Genomic DNA, 20,023 nt, shown 5'->3' with positions numbered 1-20,023 from the left:
ATTATCCAGATTATTGGGCTGAAATACAAACCAGATAGCTGTTATTATAGGTTAGGTTTCAATGTGGGGCACATTTTCACAATGATTGTTATTCTTTCATTTGTCTGAAACCACTGAAAGAAGCCTGGTGATCAGTTTTCCTGCTTGGCAGGTTATGGTTTTCTTTCTTAAATGCATATTTTTTTGGAATGTCTGCACTTGCCACCTTTGTGTCGTTGCCAAATCTGGTGTTTCATGATCAGGCACAAGAAGAAAAACTCGTCCCTAAGTCTTCAACTTTGGGTCTGATTTCTTTTGCAGGTATCTGAAAAACCGTGTCTGATCCAAAGTTCTGCACAAAGTCAACAAGAAGAGAGTTATCTTAAAGTCGGGATAGGCTAAGAAGAGCCAGATTTAGACACAGTATCATTATTTTTCTTTTAGGATGTTTTTTTTTTCCAATTTCTAATTTTTCAAAAATTTTCAAGCATGTTTTTAGAATCTTCCTATGCTTTTATTTTCCATTTTGTTAACAAGGTGAAAATAAAATAAAACTACTCTAATTTCATGTTTTGATCTACTTTTTATGACAGATACGTTTCATTGGGTATATTATATCGAGTAAAATTATGGTGTAACTTTTAAGTGTATCCATAAAAATAAGTACAAGTGTATAAAAGATTATATATGTAATGTATTTATATATATATATGATATGTGTGTATATAAATATATATATAAATATATGATCAATATATATAGAGACACATATATTTTATATATATATATATATATATATATATATATATATATATATATATGATATACCTATATGTATAATATATTTGTGTATATATACACATATATATGTAATTTACATATATTAGTTATTAACATCTAGCATTTTGATATTTTGCTAATTATATATATATATATATATATATATATCAGTACAAAAGGTAAAAAGGTAGTTAATGCTTTATAAACGTACACGTTTAAACTGTGTTTAGATCCTTTCCTCTCCAGACGCGAAGCTTGAACTGAGTTTGACCTTTAGAGAAGATAAAGGTGAGCAGATTTTTATGACATAAGGTCCAAACTGCAGCCAATCTAGGGGGAAGCAGGAGGGGGCCTAATGACCTCTGTTCATGGTGGTTGTAGAGGTCACAAACAACAACCCCCCCAGTGAACATTATAGCCCCACATTAGGCTCTCACAGAATCCCATCTGACCTCTGAATGAGCCTCATGGGAAACATGAGAATGGATTATGTAGCTTAGAACACGACTTAAAGTTTAAAAAGACGAAAAAGAAATGAATACTATAAAGGAAAAATTCTAATCTTGTTTCATTTTATTTTTTATAGTAAATCATTTTGTTAAGATAGAGATATCACAAGAGATATATCACAAAACTCCACAAAGCTTTAGATTTTGCAGGTTATTACCATCATCTGGTTTAAAGCAGAAAATAATTGTATCAGAGAGGGAGAGGTGCATATTTATCCGTAAATGCTATAGAAACAGTTACAAGTTTAGCATTACAATCATTTGGATATTTTTCAAATGTGGTGTATTTTGTGCTTTTGCCCCATGTAATGTATTCACAGACCTACCTGTAGACATCTAGTCTTTGGATATTTGTAGATGTCTATTGTAGTACTTTTGAAACATTTACTAGATATTAAGTATAAATCTACTGTGACTTTCAGTCATCGTTTTTCTTCTTTTACTATCAAATTTCAACATTGTCAACTTTGTCTCTTTGTCCCTTTCATGCTGTTTTTGTCTTGATTACAACCTGACGCCCGCAGCATGCCCATAGAAAATGAACATTTTCGCTCAGACTCATTGCGGGGTCTATGATCTTGATATTTCCTACATACCCTGTACAGCTTTGCCCATTTTCCCCCTTCGCGCAGCCTGTATCCTGGGAATTGTGGGAAAGGCATTAGTGGGAGTCGTTTTTTACCAATGTTTGATTTTTTTACTTATAAGTTTTTCAAAGTTGAAAGTAAGCTTTGTTCACCTGTGGAGACATGTCTCCCTCTAGTGTCAGTACATTCAGTTTAAAATGAGAAAACACTTTTCTGATTAAGAGGGAAACCTGTTCTGCGATGGTCTGATCCAACCTGGGATGTCCTTTAGAGGTATCTTCATGACTGCTTCACAGCCAACTATGGTTGCTATGAAAACTGAAATTGTTACTTTTAGGTAGAGACATGAAAATTGTTGTGCATATCGATCAGTCCAAAACATGAAAAAAACTTTATGGTCGCTATGGAATTTTTTCCATCAGAAATATTATATTTTATGATCAAAATGTCTTAAGTTTCTGGAAACTTGCTTCACCCTTCAACACCTGAGGCACCGTGGGTGACGCTTAAACACAAAATCTTTCACATACTGTAACTTTGTTGCTATTAAGTTGTAATGAAATAGATGAGAACCAAGATCAAACTTCAGATAAGCAAGTTGTGAGGGTGGTGGTGGGGAGTGTAGAGTTGGGTGTAGTTGATAAATAAAGTGGAATTGTATATTGAATTTCCTGAAAATGTTGCCAAAAGGGAGGCGGTAAATGATGAAGAGGAGTGGCCCGAGGACGGAGCCTTGGGGCACACCTGAGGTGACTTGGATCGCTGAGAGTCTCTGTAGGAGAGTAGTTTCAGTGCTTTGAAAAGAACAAAAACCAGACTGAAACTGCTCATAAAGGTTGTTTTGAGAGAGATATGCTTGGAGTTGGGTAGCTACTACTTTTTCTACATTTTTTTAAATGAAAGGCAGATTGGAAATAGGGCGTAGATTATTCAAATTAGATGGATCTGATCCAGGGGTTTTTAAAATTGGGATAACAGAGTGACCCCAGGGGGGATTTCCATTAGTGCTTTTAAACTGCTTTTATTGCATTTCAATCAAGCACTCGTAACGGAATATATCATCTGCATGACACGAAGACATGCGAGATTTAAACCGGCGGTTTCAGAGGATCCAGTGAGCAGCATGGTTTTTCCCAAACTGCCCACATGATAAAACAAACACAACCTGGAATGAAACCCAACCAACAATCACAAAGAAATCAAACTTGATTTTTTTTTTTTTTTTTAGGGGAAACAGATGCTCAGGGTTTGAGTCACCGTCAGCTTCAGCAGGTTCAGGCGTGTTTCCAGCTCTGTCGGTACGAGTCCTCATGTTCAAACAGAAATATGAGCCCCAGCATCTATGGAAACCCCTCCCGGGGTCAGTCTGTCATCCTGTAGACTCACAGAGACAAACAGCATGAAGGACGATGATCATCAACCCACCAATCTTCAGAAGGGAAGTAGCTGCTTTATTTTTAGGCTCAGTTTAGAAAGTCTCACTGGTTTGGGGGAAAAACGATGTAGTTGTTTGCCAACACAGATTGAAGTGCAAAGCACAAACTGAAAATCTCTGAGAATCTTTAGTTATTTGGAGGAGGGGGTGATTTATATAATTCACTTCTTCTAACTCCTTTTCAAACACTTCATCAAACTCTGTCAAATACTATATTTATCACATTCAACTTGTTATTTGTGTGTTCTGTATGTATAAATGTATATATGTCTATTTATGTTTGGATTGATTTATATATGCAACATGTGCACAGGTAGGTCGGTCAGCTGGTTGGTTGGTAGGATAGTTGGTCAGTCGGAAGGTAGGTAGGTATTTGGTTTGCTTCTTTGTTTGGTTTATTGTGTGATTGCTTAGTAAGCATTCACACAAATCCTCCTGCTCCTTTCCGTACATTTTTCAACATGTAAAAACTCAATAACAGTGATTTCAGCAATCTTGGTATCAAAAGGTTCAGCTGGTTCAGAACATTACGGCTTGCTTTTTTGGTATTCATAAACTTGATAGTTTTTGTAGTATTGAGCAAAATATGCCTCATACGAAATGAATGAGAAATTGTTCAAATCCTTCAAAAACTTCGTGCATTTTGAAACTTGTGAATTTCTGTGAAATGTTCAGCAACTACGGGGTTTGTTAGGGTAATTTGGAACTTAACTTTTAATTTAGCAACATGGTAGCTGTTTTGGTTAATTTAGACATGATTCCAGTTTTTTAGGAGAATTTGGAGTTTAATATTTTAGCATTATCCCAGCTGTTTTGTCAAAATTGGACTAATTTTAAGCTCATTAGGCAAATTTGGAGTTTAACTAACATTATAGCATTATGCTAGCGATTTTGGCAAAATGAGACATTTTTGGTTTTTAGCTAATATTTAGGCAAGCTATCAGCTTCAGGGTTTTTTGATCAATTTGAGCATTTTTAGCCATCAGTTTTAGCATTTTCTGCTATCAGCTTTAGCATCTTCAGCTGCCATTCGGCTTACAGCAGTCATACTTGCATTATCACAGGTAATGCTATATATCTAGTTATCTGGTTTAAACATGTTCACAGTTTTTTTTTTTGTGTGGCTAATTTAGAATTTAGCTAATGTTGTAGCATTATGCTAGCAGTTTTTGGCTAATTTAGACATGTTTTCAGTTTATAGGTAAATTTGGAGTTTGGCTAACGTTTTAGCATTGTGCTAGCTGTTTTTGGCTGATTCAGACATGTTTCAATTTTTTGGCTATTTTGGCATTTAGCTAATATTTTAGCAAGCTTCAGCATTTTTAGCTAACTGCTGTGGCATCTTTAGCTGTCACATTCCGCTTACAGCTTTCACACTTGCATTATCACAGGTAATGCTATATATCTAGTTATTATTATTCAGACTTAAAATAAATTTTCGAAATGAATGATAAACTTCACAAACATTTTCTGATTTTTTAATATATTTTTGACAGCAGCGTATGCAAAACCCTTTCAACATAAAATCCAGCCAGTCTCAAATAAAGCCATGGCATTTCCTATTATTAGGACTTTGGTTCGCTGTCATTTTTCTGCTTGTACTATTGAATATACATATTACTAGTATAGAATCCATTTCTTTATCTTTCAGTGTAAATGTAGAACTTTGTCTCTGAACAGCAACTACACAATGTTATGCAACAGAAGATAAGAAAATGTGCTTTAACCTAATTCTAATAATGAACCACTCTGGCGGTAGATCAAGACTTTAACCATCATTTTCCTCAGTCGTCTGGCATGTTAAAAATTTAACGTAAATGATAAGACTTCATTTGCTAAAACAATTGAACCAAAGCTACCAAATTCTTTGTAATTTAAATGTATCTATTCTTACCAATATTTATTCATATTGCTTTGTTTTCTAAGCCTAAGAGGATAATGGAGTTGCATGAGGCTGTGGAGCCACAAGGTCAGATTTATACTTAAATTATGTCAAATGTCAAATGCAAACAAAAACAAAAAGTTTTGGTAAAAATCTTTATTTTTGATGTCCAGCAAAAAACTTTATGATTTTTTTTAAACACACTTCTTTGGAAAACCGAGCACACACAAACACACACGACAGAATCAAACATGGACTTTGGCTGCAGTACCGGGACACACAGAGGTATGGGCCGACGCCCTGTTTTCTCCAGCAGAACCAGTTTCCGGCTCTTTCCACACATTTTTTGGCTGTTTTTTTGTCTATAAAGCTAAAGAAAAATGGCAACAAGTTTTTGGCGATATTTACAACCAAACGTGTCAGACCGCACAGACCTGATGCCTCTGGCGACCCTAAAAGCTTCAGGCCTCAGCAGGATCTGACCGCACAACAACACCACAACTAATTGAGTACATCTTCAAAACGAAATAAATAGAGAGCACACGGTGCCGAAGCGCTTTTCCTGAAAACCTCCTCTAGTCCTATCCTTAAACTTCCTCCTGCCCTTCAAACACTTTCCACTCCTCCTTCCCTCACACCTCCTCGGTGCACACAAACACACACACTACAGCACCAGTCAGCAGGTTCGGGTTCCTCGTTCGGACGTCCGCCATCGAACCCGAGCGACATCAAAACCACAGTGGCGAGACAGAATCACAGCTATGCATCAGCGGAGACCCGGCGTTCCGTCTGGTGTCCAGCATCACGATCAAGGGAGGAGCTTGAATCTTCCAGATGTTCCAACGTCTGGGGAGACTTCAGTGGCGGGGGTTCAGACGATCACGTTGAAACATCGCTCTGTCTGAGAGAGAAGATTTCTTTTTCAGTTTTATTGATCTACCTGGCAAAAACAACTTTATTTCTAAGATAGGCAGGAAAAAAAAAGTTTTGTGTGAGCATTATGGACTGTCAGTTATGTTATGGGTTTTAGTCATGTTCTGTTTTGAATTGTTCCTGAGTCACATCATCCTTTCATGATTCACAGCTGTCTTCATTTCAGTTAATTAACCTCAGTCTATTTAAGTGTTGCTTACATGGGTTTTTGTCATGTTCTGGTTTATTTATTGAAGGGGTGTCAAACTCAATCACACAAGGGGCCAAAATCCAAAACACACCTCGGGTCGTGGGCCGAAAAGGATAAACATTTATTGCACACTCTAAAACTACACTTTTAAAACTTTAAAACCGTAACTTTTTAACATTATTATGAACTAGATATACAGCGTTACCTGTGATAATGTTAGTGTGAATGCTGGAAGCTGAATTTGGCTGTTTAAGATGCTAGTGCTGATAGCTGAAGATGCTGAAATTGATAGCTGAAAACATTGAAGCTCATAGCTGAAAACATTGAAGCTGATAGCTGAAAACATTGAAGCTGATAGCCTGCTAAAATATTACCTAAATGCTAAATTAGCCTAAAAAACAAACAAAAAAAAAACAAAACGTAGGTTTACCAAAACAGCTAGCACGTAGTTGAAAAAATAGCAAAACTTAAAAAAAGCTTGAAAAAGTGAAAAATGTCATAACTTAGCCAAAACAGCTAGTGTGTAAATATAGCCTAAACAGCCTAAAAAATATTTTTTAAAAGCCTAAATTGAACTTCGACCAATCAGGGACTTGGATTGGGAATTGATGTATTGTTTCCTTTTTAATTTACATTAGTACCAAGAAAATTGATCATGGAGAAAAAATTAATAATTACGTTTGTGCCCGTGAAAGGAAAAGCCTGGAACAAGATTCATGAGATTTGCACCACTTTAACATTTCTCAACAAGACTCTTCCAACTGTGAGAACATGCGCTAGTATCAGATAGCGAGAGTCCGATGTGAACACCATGTGTTAAAACGCGTTAAACCTGTCTTTGTTCTAATCCAGCAGTAGACAACAACTCAAAAGAATTTCTAGTGAACTACTGCAGAAACTATGTCCGAGAAAATGACAGGTTTTTAGATTTGCACTAAAAACAGCAAAATCATAATTAAAAGACCACTGAGAACTCTGGGTCTGTCAGAGACTAATAATCTGGGACTCAACTTGCAGACTGTATTCTAATGAGCAGACCAGGAAGCAACGTCCTGCTTCTCCTCGGCAGGCGGCCCTCTCATAAAGAGGAGGGGCTGCGCGGAGTGCCGCTAATGAGGCGGCGTGTTAACGAAGCAGAAGTCAAAACCACAAATCGCTTCTATTTAACAGACGTTTTCTTTTACGACTTTTTCAGGGGAAAAAAACCCCAGAAGAAGTCAAACTTTTGCCTGCACTTCATTCAGATGTCATTAATTTGATGTTCCGCTCCAAACGCCTGTAAAATCAGATGTTTGTGAAGATCAAAGGTTTTCACTGCACAAACCAGGTCCTCGTTACGCAGCTTGAGGAAGCAGAGGTTTACAGAGCACTGCTGCGTTTTATGGGATTTCAACCATAAGATTAATCTGGATTTTATGGCATCATAACTTGTGCCTAGAAAAACTTCAGGAAGTGCAAAGATTTGAAGTACAGAGATAGAGTGGCCGGGTTTTAAAACTGAACCTGAAGTGTTTGTGTTGCTCAGGTCCTCTACCAGAGGCTTGAGAATCCTGTGCAGTATCTTAGCTGTTCCTGCTCTTTTCTGGACCGAGATGTCTGAGGTCTTTCCAGGGATCTGCTGGAGCCACTCCTCCAGTTTGGAGGTTACAGCCCCGAGTGCTCCAGTTACCGCGGTCACCACTGTCACTTTCACCTTCCAAGCTTCCTCCAGTTCCTCTCTGAGTCCCTGGTATTTCTCCAGTTTCTCATACTCCTTCTTCTCGATGTTACCATCGCTTGGTACTGCCACATCCACCACAACGGCTTTCCTCTGTTCTTTATCCACCACTACAATGTCTGGTTGGTTCTCCATTACCATCCTCTCCGTCTGGATCAGGAAGTCCCACAGGATCTTTGCTCTCTCATTCTCTACCTCTTTCTGAGGTGTTTCCCATTTTGACTTGAGGTTTCTAGTACATATTCTGTACACGTGTTTCTGTATATTATTCCAGCCACTTGGTTGTGGCGCTCCATGTTTGCTTTCCCAGCCAGCATCTTACACCCTGCAGTTATGTGCTGGATTGTTTCCTCTTTGCACAGTCTACACTTTGGGTCTTGTGTGGTAGATCTGAGCCTCTATCGCTCTGGTGCTCAGGGCTTCTTCCTGTGCTGCCAGGATCAGCGCTTCTGTGCTGTCCTGTTGGTAGGACTTCTTGATATCAGCCACTTCAGTTATTGTCTGGTGGTACATCGCATTCCTTGTTGCCTGTTCCAGGTTGCCATTTGCCTGTGGAATCCCAAGATACTTGTCTGCTATTGTTCCTTCTGGGAGTGAGACCCCTTCAGTGTGGACTTCCTTGCCTCTCTTTGTCATCATCCGGCTGCATTTCTCAAGCATCCCAATGTCAGTACTGAAGATCCTGGTGGTGTGGATCAGGGAGTCGATGTCGCACTCGCTCTTAGCGTATATCATCCATGTAGAGGAGGTGACTGATGGTGTCTCTGACTGTGTTTGGCCACATTGGCTTAAGTGGGTACTCAGTGGGGTGACTTGCAAATAAGTCTTTTTTTTCAAACAGTATTTTTTTGTCTGCTCGGAATTCCCAACAATTTGAATAAAGAAAATACTCAGAAATGCACTTGTAATATAATTTTTTTATATATGTTCTCTATCATGAGAAAAATGCTACAAGAACATGTTAAAAACACTAAAAAACACAATTTTCATTATACTACGTTTTTAAAAAAAATAAATCAAACAAAAGAAATCAAATATTGTATATAAAATATATACATAAAAAAGGTGATCATTTCTGAAAAGTAAGTATATACAGTCCTTTTATCAAGGGGGAAAAAAACTAAAAAGTGCTTAAAAAAAATTAGGTATCATCCTATGCATGCAGTAAAATTGGCGCCCTCAGGGTGACCATTATAGAGGTTATGAGTAGATTCCTTACAGGATAAAATTAATGACTTATATATATATATATATATATGAGGTAATTGTTGAGTTAATTCATCGGTGGAAAGAAAACCCAGAACTGAAACTTTACCTCGGTCTTTTCCGTTGAGGAGTCGCTCCTCTTCCTCGCGACCGTCATCTGCTCAGAACAGAAGACAAATGTTTCATGGTTTTCCCATAAACGTGACTTTCTACAACAGTTAAACCTTGAACGTGGTCTCTTTAAACTAATTAATAAACCAACGTGACAGGAAAAATGTCATGTTAAGCCTGAATATTTCCAGACGCAGCTTCTGATGTCTATTGGTGACTCACCAGAGTGGAGCTCCTTGACCAGCGAGGACACAGTGTTGGTGATGGAATCGGCCGCAACCAGAAGGTCGTTCCTCAGGTTCCTTCTGGGTCCTGGAAAGAACAACTATGAAGCACCTCTGAGGAACACGTGTTGAGCTTAGAAAGTCAAAGAATTTAGAAAGTCGCAGAGCTTAAAAAGTCATAGAGGTTGGAAATTTCTAGAGCTTAGAAGGTTCTAGAGCTCAGAAAGTCATAGAGCTTAGAAAGTTGTAGAGTTTAGAAAGTTGTAAAATTTAGAAAGTCTTAGAGGTTAAAACATTGTAAATCTTAGAAAGTTGTAGAGCTTAGAAATTTGCAAAGTTTAGAAAGTGGTTGGATGACATCTCAAAAAATGTGATCGGCCCCGATTTTCCAGTCATGTGATCAGATTGGGACATCCCTAACCTAAAGGTAAAATTTTCTTTCATTTGTTCCTTTTTTAACTTTTATATGTTAATTCAACACATTCTCATCCCCCAAGCCATCACATATTGACGTTGAGTTAAGGACCCCTCCGCGTCACTTTGGCATTTCGGCTGTCTCCAGCTTGTCATTTTTTAATGTGCAGGCTGTTAGTAAAATCGAGGATGCGCAACTCTCGGGACACAGTACCGGATGTGGACTGGTCCTCTAGACGGTCCAGTACCCTAACCCGGCACCAGACATGGTACTGGGCATGAACCCGAACTGGTAACGGGTTAGGGTTAGGGTACTGGACCAGTTTAAATCAATACACAAATATTTGGGTTACTGTGAGCACGGAGGAGCAAAAGTTAATTTTGGGAAGAACCAGGATGCAACAGGAGATCTTTCATTCCGTCGTGAAAAAAAACAATTAACATCTCACCTTGAGCAAAGGCTTCTTGTACATCACCCCCCACTCCAGCCAGGGAATCTTGTGGGTGGTGCAAGTGGACATGAGGAGATGCAGATCCAAAGGAGCGACTGGAGGATGGGCTGGGTCGAGACGGGGAGGCGTGGGAGGAACCGGCTGCCTGCGCCTGAGAGCCGAAACAAAGGAAGATTTTGACTTATTTTAATATTTTTCTCCTGCTGATCAGTTAAAAAAAAAAAAGAATCATCTCTGTCTGATGAAAGGACACCAACTTACTGCCTGTCGCTGCTCCTCATCCTACAGGACCACAAGATGGAAATAAAAGCGGAAAAAAGGACGGAAAAGAAAAGAGGTCAGACAGGGTCAGAGCTACAGATGGAGAAGTCACAGAGGGGGAAACAGCAGGGAGGCGTGTCTCCTTCAGAAGGAAAGAAACTCTGCCCTCTAGTGTGCAGCTTGAAGAAAACCAGAGTGCAGAGGAGCATCACCTTGAGCAGCTTCATCAAGCCCTCCAGCTGCACCATCAGCTCCCTCCTGCTCTCCTGCAACGACGACATCCTCTGTTCCAGCTCGTCCTTCCTCTGCCTGAAGCAGGGAGAGATGGATTATGGAGGCAAAATAAAAAATAAGTCGAACACTTTCAGACCGATAAATCAAAGAGAATATTTTTAACTCTGGTAACTTTTCCATAAAAAAATGAATTCCACGTATTTCCACATAAAGTCTGTTTTCAAACAGAAGAAAATCACACAGAACAATATTTATTCACCACAAAAAAAATCAATGACATGGAACTTTATCAAAATTAAATTCAGGTTGAATGTTTTCAAGCAGTTTTAACAGGATTACATCAAACTGGATAAACTGCATGTTAGTGCTAAAAGCTGGAGCTGCTCACTCAAGTAGTTGCAAACATTTACATTATTGAAATTAGTTGAATGGGTTGAAGATAAACCTATTTAGCATAAACTACTATGCCTGCCAATGTGTTGGGCAAGACACTGAACCCCACCTTGCCTCTGGTGGTTATAGGTTGGCGCAAGTGTTCAGCATCAGAGTGTAAATGAACGGGTCTGTGACTGTAAAGCGCTTTAGGCCTGTGAGGAAGGTAGAAAAGCGCTATACAAGTATACGCAGGGGTGAAAGTAAGCCGGGACGCTCCGGATAGGCGTTCCGGTACAAGAATTGGAGACGGAACGCTGCTCCGGCTGATCTCTCCAGCCGGAGCTGGTTTTCACATGACAAAAGCCACAGTCATTCTTATTGAAGAAAAACAATTAACATTGACTGAGAGCTCGCAGCACTTTATTTGTATATTGCATAGTTTTAGAGGCGCATCGGCCAGTTGATTAAATCCTAAGCATCCCTCTCTCAGTCTGCGCTCTCTCCACGTCACTTTTTTGATATTTGCATGTCCCCAACTCATCACCCCCCAACGCGCCAGGCGCTCCCATTGAATCACGGATCCCCAACCTCTGGGCCGTGAGCCAGAACCGGCCTGGCTCCGGTTCGCGCCCGGCTTGCGCCCGGGACAATGTCCCCAGGGCTGCAAACCCCCAACTGTCCGAGCAGGGGCACAGGGAGACAGCGCACTGGGAAACGACGCTCCGGGGGAGAGCTCACCCAGAATCGGCGTGCCCGGAGACGGCGCACCAGGAGACGGCACACCAGGAGACGGCGCACCAGGAGACGGAAACCAGAACAAGACCGCAAGGTCCATAAAAAAGTCCATTGCGGATCCGCGTGTCATGGGATGAGTTTGATTTTTCGTTCAATAACATTCAATTCGTTCACAGTCACCTGATCATTATTGTGTAGCCTATTCTAGACGGAGGTGAAACGGAACAAGAACAACAATTAATAATTTATAAACTTCTCATCAGTATTGTAATTGGTCCGTTTAATTACAATATACATTTATTTCATGATAGAAAAAGTAAATGGTGACATTGTGAAATAAAGCAGCAAATTATTTCAAAGAAATAGTAAACAAAAAACACGCAGGGAAAAAAATGAATCAGATGATTAAGAGGAAGATCAAAGTGAGGAAGATGTTCTGCCATTGAGACACCAGAACCAGATGACCTCTCTACATGGCCAGATTCCCCTTTAATCTGGACAAAAGAACATTAAGATCAGTTTAAAGACAAAATGAATGGATCTTTGCCAAGAATATAGAATATGGGATGCCTGACTGTTAAAAAAATGCTGCAGTGTCAAAGATATTAGACTGTGAGTGTGTGGTTGTGATGGGGGGTCATAGGACCGGCATGACAAAAATCTACTTTCAGCCCTGAGTATACAACATTTGCCATTTACAAATACAGAATTTGGTGATTTATTCTGGGCTTGTTAAGGCCACCCGACAAAGTTGTGCAACAATTTGACACACTAAATCTACATTGGATTATTTAAACCACCAGGTATGACACAAAAACCCAGATCAGGAAAGTCTTATTGACATTATTTGGACAAATTGACCACAAAAATATTACTCAGGGGTGCTTAGTGCTGATATTAGTGATCACCGTTTCACTTCCTGCATCAGAAATGGACCAAAACATCTCTGCTCTAGAGGAGATCTGCATGGAGGAATGGACCAAAACATCTCTGCTCTAGAGGAGATCTGCATGGAGGAATGGACCAAAACATCACTGCTCTAGAGGAGATCTATGTGGAGGAATGGACCAAAACATCACTGATCTAGAGGAGATCTGCATGGAGGAATGGACAAAAACATCACTGCTCTAGAGGAGATCTAATAGAGGAATGGACCAAAACATCACTGCTCTAGAGGAGATCTACATGGAGGAATGGACCAAAATACCAGCAACAGTTTGAGAAAACCTTGTGAAGAGACTCAGAAAATGTTTGACAGCTGTGATTGCCAACAAAGAGTATATAACAAAGTATTGAGATCAACTTTTGTTATTGACCAAATACTTATTAAGACAGCACGCTGTCTCAAATGTAGTAGAATTTAAAGTTTAACTGATTTTTAATAGATGATTTGTTTATCAAAAACAATAAAAGTGAACTAAACCAAAGGTACAAGCAGGAATCTCAATAATCTTTTCATACGACAACATTTAACTCAGCTGAAAACTTGCTGATGATTTCATATAAAACAAACAGCAAAGTCATGTGATTGGAAATTGGGCCAGATCGCTAAAAAAACAACAGATATTTGTCAAAATTTTTAATGGAGATATGAATCATATCTGATTAAAATGTTCAATACTTCTGAAGATACTAAGGCTCTCTCACGTGACTAATTATCACCTATTTTTGCTGTGTAATAGTTAATTGATTGTTGAAGCTACTTCCAAGAAGTGCTATGTTTAAGTGTTAAATGATGAAAGAAGGCTAATAAAAGAAAAATAGAAAAAAACTGGGATCAAAGTGGGTCTTTAAGATAAATAACACCAAGTCTGTAACATTAATAGCTCTACAAGAAATGTCTAAATGGGCGGAGTCTCAAAAAGACTTCATAAAAACTTATGGAAAAGTTCAAATGTTCTTCGATGTCTCATTACTGACAGAGCAGAATACAAGTTAAACATTCAGAGGAACTGAATGAATCTTTGTGTCAGGAACACAGAGACCTTTATCTTTAAGTCCTCACATGACGAGACATCACACATGATCCACATCAGTCAATGACTTCACTAAACGGATCCTTCCAGAACCCTCTGAGGATAAACTGTTGAAGTTCTTTAGAGGTACTGTTTCAAAGTGGGTGGAGCTTTGTGGTCAGAAGAGTCCAAACGTGACCTTCCTGTGGGCAATCGTGGATGAAACAGTTGCTGTGTGGTTTTAGTTTTCACTTCACAATCCATTCACTTTCTTCAATTATTTGAATTTTTTTTTTTTTTTTTCCTATGGAGAAAAATAAGTATCACCCTGATTTATGAGTGCGTAATTCTTGATTTGTAACTCATGTAACACATTATGTGAATAATCAACAAATTAAAAAAAAGAGAAAATATACAATTTACACATGCACAAATTATTGTTTAATTATATGACCCGATGTTATCTCACGCTTATTTCTAGCTTGTATAATTTTGACAAAATATATTTTTAAAGAGAGTAAAATATTGAAAGTTATTTAAGGCTTAAGTTGATTTATTCTGGAATAATATGTCTGCCTTTTTATTATTCATATTTAAAAAGTTACTGTTTTAAACTTTAAACTTTTGGAATTATGCTAGTTTTTTTTTACTATTTTGGCATTTACTCAAATGTTTTAGGCTATTTTGAAGTTCAGCTACATGTTAGCTGTTTTGGCTAAATAAGGCTTTTTGGGTGTTTTATTTGGGTGTTTTGGAGTTAGGCTAATATTTACACGCTAGCTGTTTTGGCTAGTTTAATTTTTTTCAGGTTTTTTTTAGGATATTTTGAAGTTTAGGTATTTTTTAAACTACATGCTAGCTGTTTTGGCTAACGTAACCTTTTATTTAGGCTAATTTGGCATTTAGCTAATATTTTAGCTTGTTATCAGCTTCAGTGTGTGCGTAACAAGTGATTTGTGTGTGATTTTTAAAGATTTGGGTGTGTAATTAGTTTCAAGATGTTTGTCATTTTAATTTGTACATGTGTAAATTGTATTTTTTTGAATTTTGTATTTTTTTTTTTTTACTATACACAAAATGTATAATATGAGTTACAAATGAAGAATAACATACGCTCAAATCGGAGTGAGTCTATTTTATCTCCATACTTTTCCCCGCAATATTAAAGGAATATTTTCAAAATAAGAGTTGTAAAAAATGTCCACGTCGGCCCGAAATAATCATCAAAAACACTTAAACCTTATCACTCCTTTTTTCAACACCAGTGAGTTCATTAAAAAAGACAAAAAAAACTCTCAATAAATCCCTTTAAAAAAATAAAATAAAATAATAAAATTAAATATTTTTAAACTTGTTTGTGTTTAAATACCATAGAGTACAGAAACCTGATAAATATCAAGCAGTGACTTCTTGTTTTCCTTTTTTTTTTTCAAATCCACCATCTGCCCTCGCCACCTGCCATGAGAAACTCCCTCTGTGCGCTCCAAACCAAACAACAAACGTCCTTCCAGTCGAACTGAACCAACGTTCTGAGGTCCAGAAAGAGCGCAGCGTCCACATGAAGCAGAAGAGTGAAATATGGCGGTTCTGCAGGACCAGAACGCTCACCTGAGCTGCCGCAGCTCGGCCAGCAGGGTCGGGTTGGTGCTGCTCCTGCCCGGGCTCGGCTGGCACGCGGCGTCATGCTCTGCACGCAGACGCTTGATCTCTGCCAGGATCTCCCTGGAAAATAAAAAACCAAGCTGGTCAGCGGAGACCCGAACAGGAGAAGGGATTAAAGAGGCGGGGCTGTGTTTGGTTTAACTCAGCAGGTATATGAAACCTAACAGGTTTTAGGAGCCAATCCATCCTGAAATAACCACAATTATCTGAGAGGATCAGCATAAAATGATCAGATTATACTGAAGCAACCATGATGAGGATCATTCAAGATCTTTGATCTGCTAAAGAGGGGAGGTTTGATGTGTGCCTTTACTTCTTCTTTAGCAGAGAAAACACTGCAGTTTGAGAGAAAGTGAATTTCTATGCTGATGACTCACAGCTCTTCCTGATTTTTACTTATACTACTGATTTTACTTTACTGGGTTGTCCAGGTCCATGGAGGGTCGTAGAGAGGGGTGGGGGGGCTGCATCCTACAGTCATGAAAATGGAACGTATGATTGTCGTGTGTGTGGTAAGTTTATCACGAGGTATTCAGAAGGCTGATGGGAGATAAACTGGCTCAAAACAGTACGGCCGGATAGCTCTGATATTGCCAGCCTTTTTTTTTCTGCTAAGCTAATGCTAGCTTGGGCTTGTGAGGCGCTATGAGCCAAGATGTAATACCTTCTGTGCCACAGTCCTGCCTACAACTCAGATGAATGATGAGCGTGCAAATGCTGCGCTTACATACATCTCTGTTCCTCCTTTTAGGTCACATTTACATTGTTTATTAAAGTAATTGACAATGCAAAGAAATCCTCATCATCAAGTCAAATCAGTTGTACCTGTTTTTGCACTCCAGCTGAGCGATGAGTTCCCTCTTCTGTTTGTTTGCATCAAAGTTGATGCTCCTTGATGGAATCATCTGCAAAAGACATCAATATTTGGTCAGTTTTGGTTCATTCGACAACAAAGAGTCACTTAAAAAGAGACATTTCAGCATGTATGGAATAAATGAATGAGAGCTCACTCCGGTGCTGTCCGTCTCTGCCAGTCTGGAGGTGTAGCGAGCGATGAGTTTGTGCTCCTCATCTTGTCTGCTGGGACTGTCCACAGCTCTGAAACACAACAGATCCACGGTTGACAATGACAGCACAGTTTCACCTCTGTGTTTAACATGTTTGACAGGCAGAATTCTGGTTCATTGTTTTCTGTTATATTACACATCTAGGAGTGAGTCTGCAACAACTATTTTTCCAATGTTTTTAATCCGAAAAAGTAACTTGAATCACAGTAAAAAATAAAGCCCCCCCTTCGTGTGTGCTCACCGTGGGCTGTTCTGCAGGCGGTTCACATATGCAGCGATCAGAGCGTGCTCCTCATTCATTCGCCGAGCTGCAGCCAAACTGAAAAAAAAAATTGTTAACATGTTAAATCAACTTAATTTCAGCCACTTGTATTTGGGGTGTTATTATTTCGGTTACAAAAAAAAAATATTGTAAACTCCTTGAATAAGACACTTGGACATTCGGTAACATTTCGTGGAGACAGAATGACTGATTTCACTAAACATTTCTGAAATATCTGCAGTGATTTGGGGGCTTGTCCAGGATGTCTTAACCCCTTTGACAGCAGGCCTCAGTGACCCCTGTGACCTTTCTAAGGAAACAGGAAGTGTAGACATTAGGTGTATTTGAGTCTCGGCGAGACCAGCAGGCTAGGGCGGGGAAAGGCGTCTGAGATGAAGGCGGACGGCGAGACAGAACGAGAACAGGAAGTCGGGTTTGTATTCAGTTGAATTTTAAATTTATTTTTGACAAAATATATTTTTATGAAGAGTGAACTATTGAAAGTTATTTAAGGTTTAAGTTGATTTATTCTGGAATAATATTCCTGAATTTTTTTTTTCATAACTATGTTAAAAAGTTACGGTTTTAAAGTTTTAAAAATTGTCATTCTGCTAGTTTTTTGGACTATTTTCACATTTACTAAGATTTTTCAGACTATTTTGAAGTTTAGCTAATATTTCAGCAATATGCTAGCGGTTTTGGCTAATTTGGGCTTTTTTAACTATTTTTTTCAGGCTCTTTTTAAGTTTAGCTACTATTTCAGCTAAATGCTAGCTATGGTGGCTAATTTGGGCCTTTTAATTTTTTTGTGGCTATTTTGAAATGTATGTAATATTTCAGCTAAATGCTAGCTGTTTGGGCTAACATAGGTTTTTTAAAAAAAAAAAGATTTTTAGGCTAATTTGGCATTTAGCTAATATTATAGCTGGCTACCAGCTTCAGGTTATTAGCTATTCATAATTATGTTAAAAAGTTAAGTTTTTAAAGTTTTAAAAATGTAGTTTTAGAGTGTTCAATAAATGTTTATCCTTTTCGGTCCTTGACCTACGGTGTGTTTGGATTTTGGCCCTTTGTACGATTGAGTTTGACACCCCTGAACTACAAGAACTGTCAGGATACCGTTCCCCACAATGCATTGTTTTGTAGTCGGCTTGCAGCCAGCGCAGTACCTATTTTCTGGCAGTGCTAGCTTAGATAGGTGCCTTGAACCCGCCCCTTTCTCGCGATACTTCTGTGTCGGTGCATGTGTGACGTTGGCACAAGAAACTAACCAGCATGCACCGCGCTGCAGCCGATCTGCATAACGCTGCGTCCGCCTCCATCATCTCAAACACGCTTAGTGCATAGATGAACAGACATCTTGAAGAAGGTAAACTTTCACTTGCAGTAAGAATATCAATGTTCCATTTGGTTTTATGTCACTAGATAGTGTAGTTTACTGATTTTGACTCTGATTTTTGTTGTAATGAGTGAGTATAAAAGAGACAAATACGTTTAGAGTTTTTACAATTGACTCATTTCACTGTTTAAATAAAACTCCACCTGGTAAATGAAGTCAAACTGTGTCTTGGGTGCTTTACCTCTTGGAGGATTCAGGTGCTGCCGATGACAGCAACATGGCCTCGGCGCCAGTACCAACGGGTCTGCAGGGGCTGCGCGCACAAACACACAAAACGGTAGAAGCTCATTCAGAGGCCGGGCTCCGGCTTTCATTTCAAAGAACAAGGTCTGCCCGTCAGAAACGCATTCCTCCGCTCGCACCGTCACGTGCTTCTGAGCGCATTCACGCAACAGTAGGTCTGAGCAAACACAGACAGGCCAAAGATCAGGACAAGAACAAGAAAAAAAACGAGGAGGGGTTTAAAAAAAAGGGTTAAAAAGAAAAAAGAGAAATAAAATCTCTCATAGATCCACTGAGAGCTTACTCACATGTGCTGGACTGAACAATGCCTGCAGCTCTGCAATGACCCAGTCTGAACAGTTTGAACAATCAAACATCACACACCCACAGCGAGGGGCGGAGCCACAGGCTTTACTCAATTGGTGGGACCCATTCATGTTATCTAAGCTTCCAAGAACATATAACCACTGATCAAGTTTGTAGTTTAACAGATGATAAAATACTTTCCTGTTAAAAATTAACACTGCTGCTATTCTGTGAAGTTTTAGTGAAAATGTTTATATGATTTATGTACTAACGTAACATAGAGTCATTAAGATACGGACATAAAATATTTAAACACACCAAATGTGTAATTAAAGATATTTAAATGTAGTAATAATTTCAAAAGAGGAGCATTTATGAAACTCTATCATGATATGATACTATATTAACCCTTTGATAGCAGAAATGTTGCCTAAATAACACACTGTTTGACCTACAGGGGTCTGCAACCTGTGGCTCTTTTATCCCTTTATTGTGGCTCTTCAGCGTTCATGAAAAATGCTAACAATTGAATAAATTAGAGATTAGTTAGTTTAGTTTTGTCATTTCAGCTTACAATTTTAACATTTTTCAGAGTCAGATATTCTGTAAAAATGTTCTTAAAATTTGTGTTTTTAATTTAATTCGGTCAAAGTTTTAGTAAAATTGCGATGAAAATGTAAGGTTTATGGTGAGGAACAAATCTCTGCGTTTGCTTGAATTTGTGTTAGTGGTTGCGATCCTGGAGGGACTAACTTATGTGAAACTTTTAAATCCGAAGGAGCTGCAAGAATTTCCTTGGAGGAAAATGCAGCTGAAGAGCACGCAGCCAGTCCACGACACACACACACACACACACACCCCCACACACGCACACACACACACACACACTCAAAGCTACCCTGCATGAAGAAATGTCATCAGCTCTGCATTTCTAAATCTAGGCACAGGCCGTGACAAACAGATTTTTACATTTTCTGCAATGATGAACATGTTAACGAGTTTGAATTGTTTTTTAACTGATTCTCAAAGAATACTTACCCACCACACACGCTTAGTGTGTATGTAGTACGAGGCATTTCCTGCTTCTGCTACATGGCTAACAGAACCTTAAAGGGGTCGTACCATG

General features: G+C 38.8%; 1 protein-coding gene across 4 annotated transcripts in view; it reads right to left on the bottom strand.

Moving 5' to 3' along the window:
- Positions 1–5,310: 5,310 nt before the first annotated feature.
- The window catches only part of LOC112158098 (dystrobrevin beta), a 45,657-nt gene continuing 30,944 nt past the window's right edge, over positions 5,311–20,023 (bottom strand). For 2 of the 4 annotated variants that reach the window (XM_024291292.2, XM_024291293.2), the window contains exons 11-21: positions 18,551–18,622; positions 16,950–17,027; positions 16,652–16,739; positions 16,467–16,546; positions 15,588–15,701; positions 10,893–10,989; positions 10,681–10,701; positions 10,417–10,570; positions 9,552–9,641; positions 9,328–9,375; positions 5,311–6,073 (exon numbers count right to left, since the gene is read on the bottom strand). In XM_024291292.2, coding sequence (XP_024147060.1) covers positions 6,030–6,073; positions 9,328–9,375; positions 9,552–9,641; positions 10,417–10,570; positions 10,681–10,701; positions 10,893–10,989; positions 15,588–15,701; positions 16,467–16,546; positions 16,652–16,739; positions 16,950–17,027; positions 18,551–18,622 — 886 coding nt within the window. In that variant the 3' untranslated portion in view covers positions 5,311–6,029. The remainder of the gene's footprint in view (positions 6,074–9,327; positions 9,376–9,551; positions 9,642–10,416; positions 10,571–10,680; positions 10,702–10,892; positions 10,990–15,587; positions 15,702–16,466; positions 16,547–16,651; positions 16,740–16,949; positions 17,028–18,550; positions 18,623–20,023) is intronic. The other 2 variants (XM_036210378.1, XM_024291294.2) reach the window with 2 other exon arrangements.

This window comes from Oryzias melastigma, linkage group LG24 (genome assembly GCF_002922805.2).
Source record: "Oryzias melastigma strain HK-1 linkage group LG24, ASM292280v2, whole genome shotgun sequence".
Taxonomy (NCBI): domain Eukaryota; kingdom Metazoa; phylum Chordata; class Actinopteri; order Beloniformes; family Adrianichthyidae; genus Oryzias; species Oryzias melastigma.
This window is presented reverse-complemented; position numbering and strand designations above follow the sequence as displayed.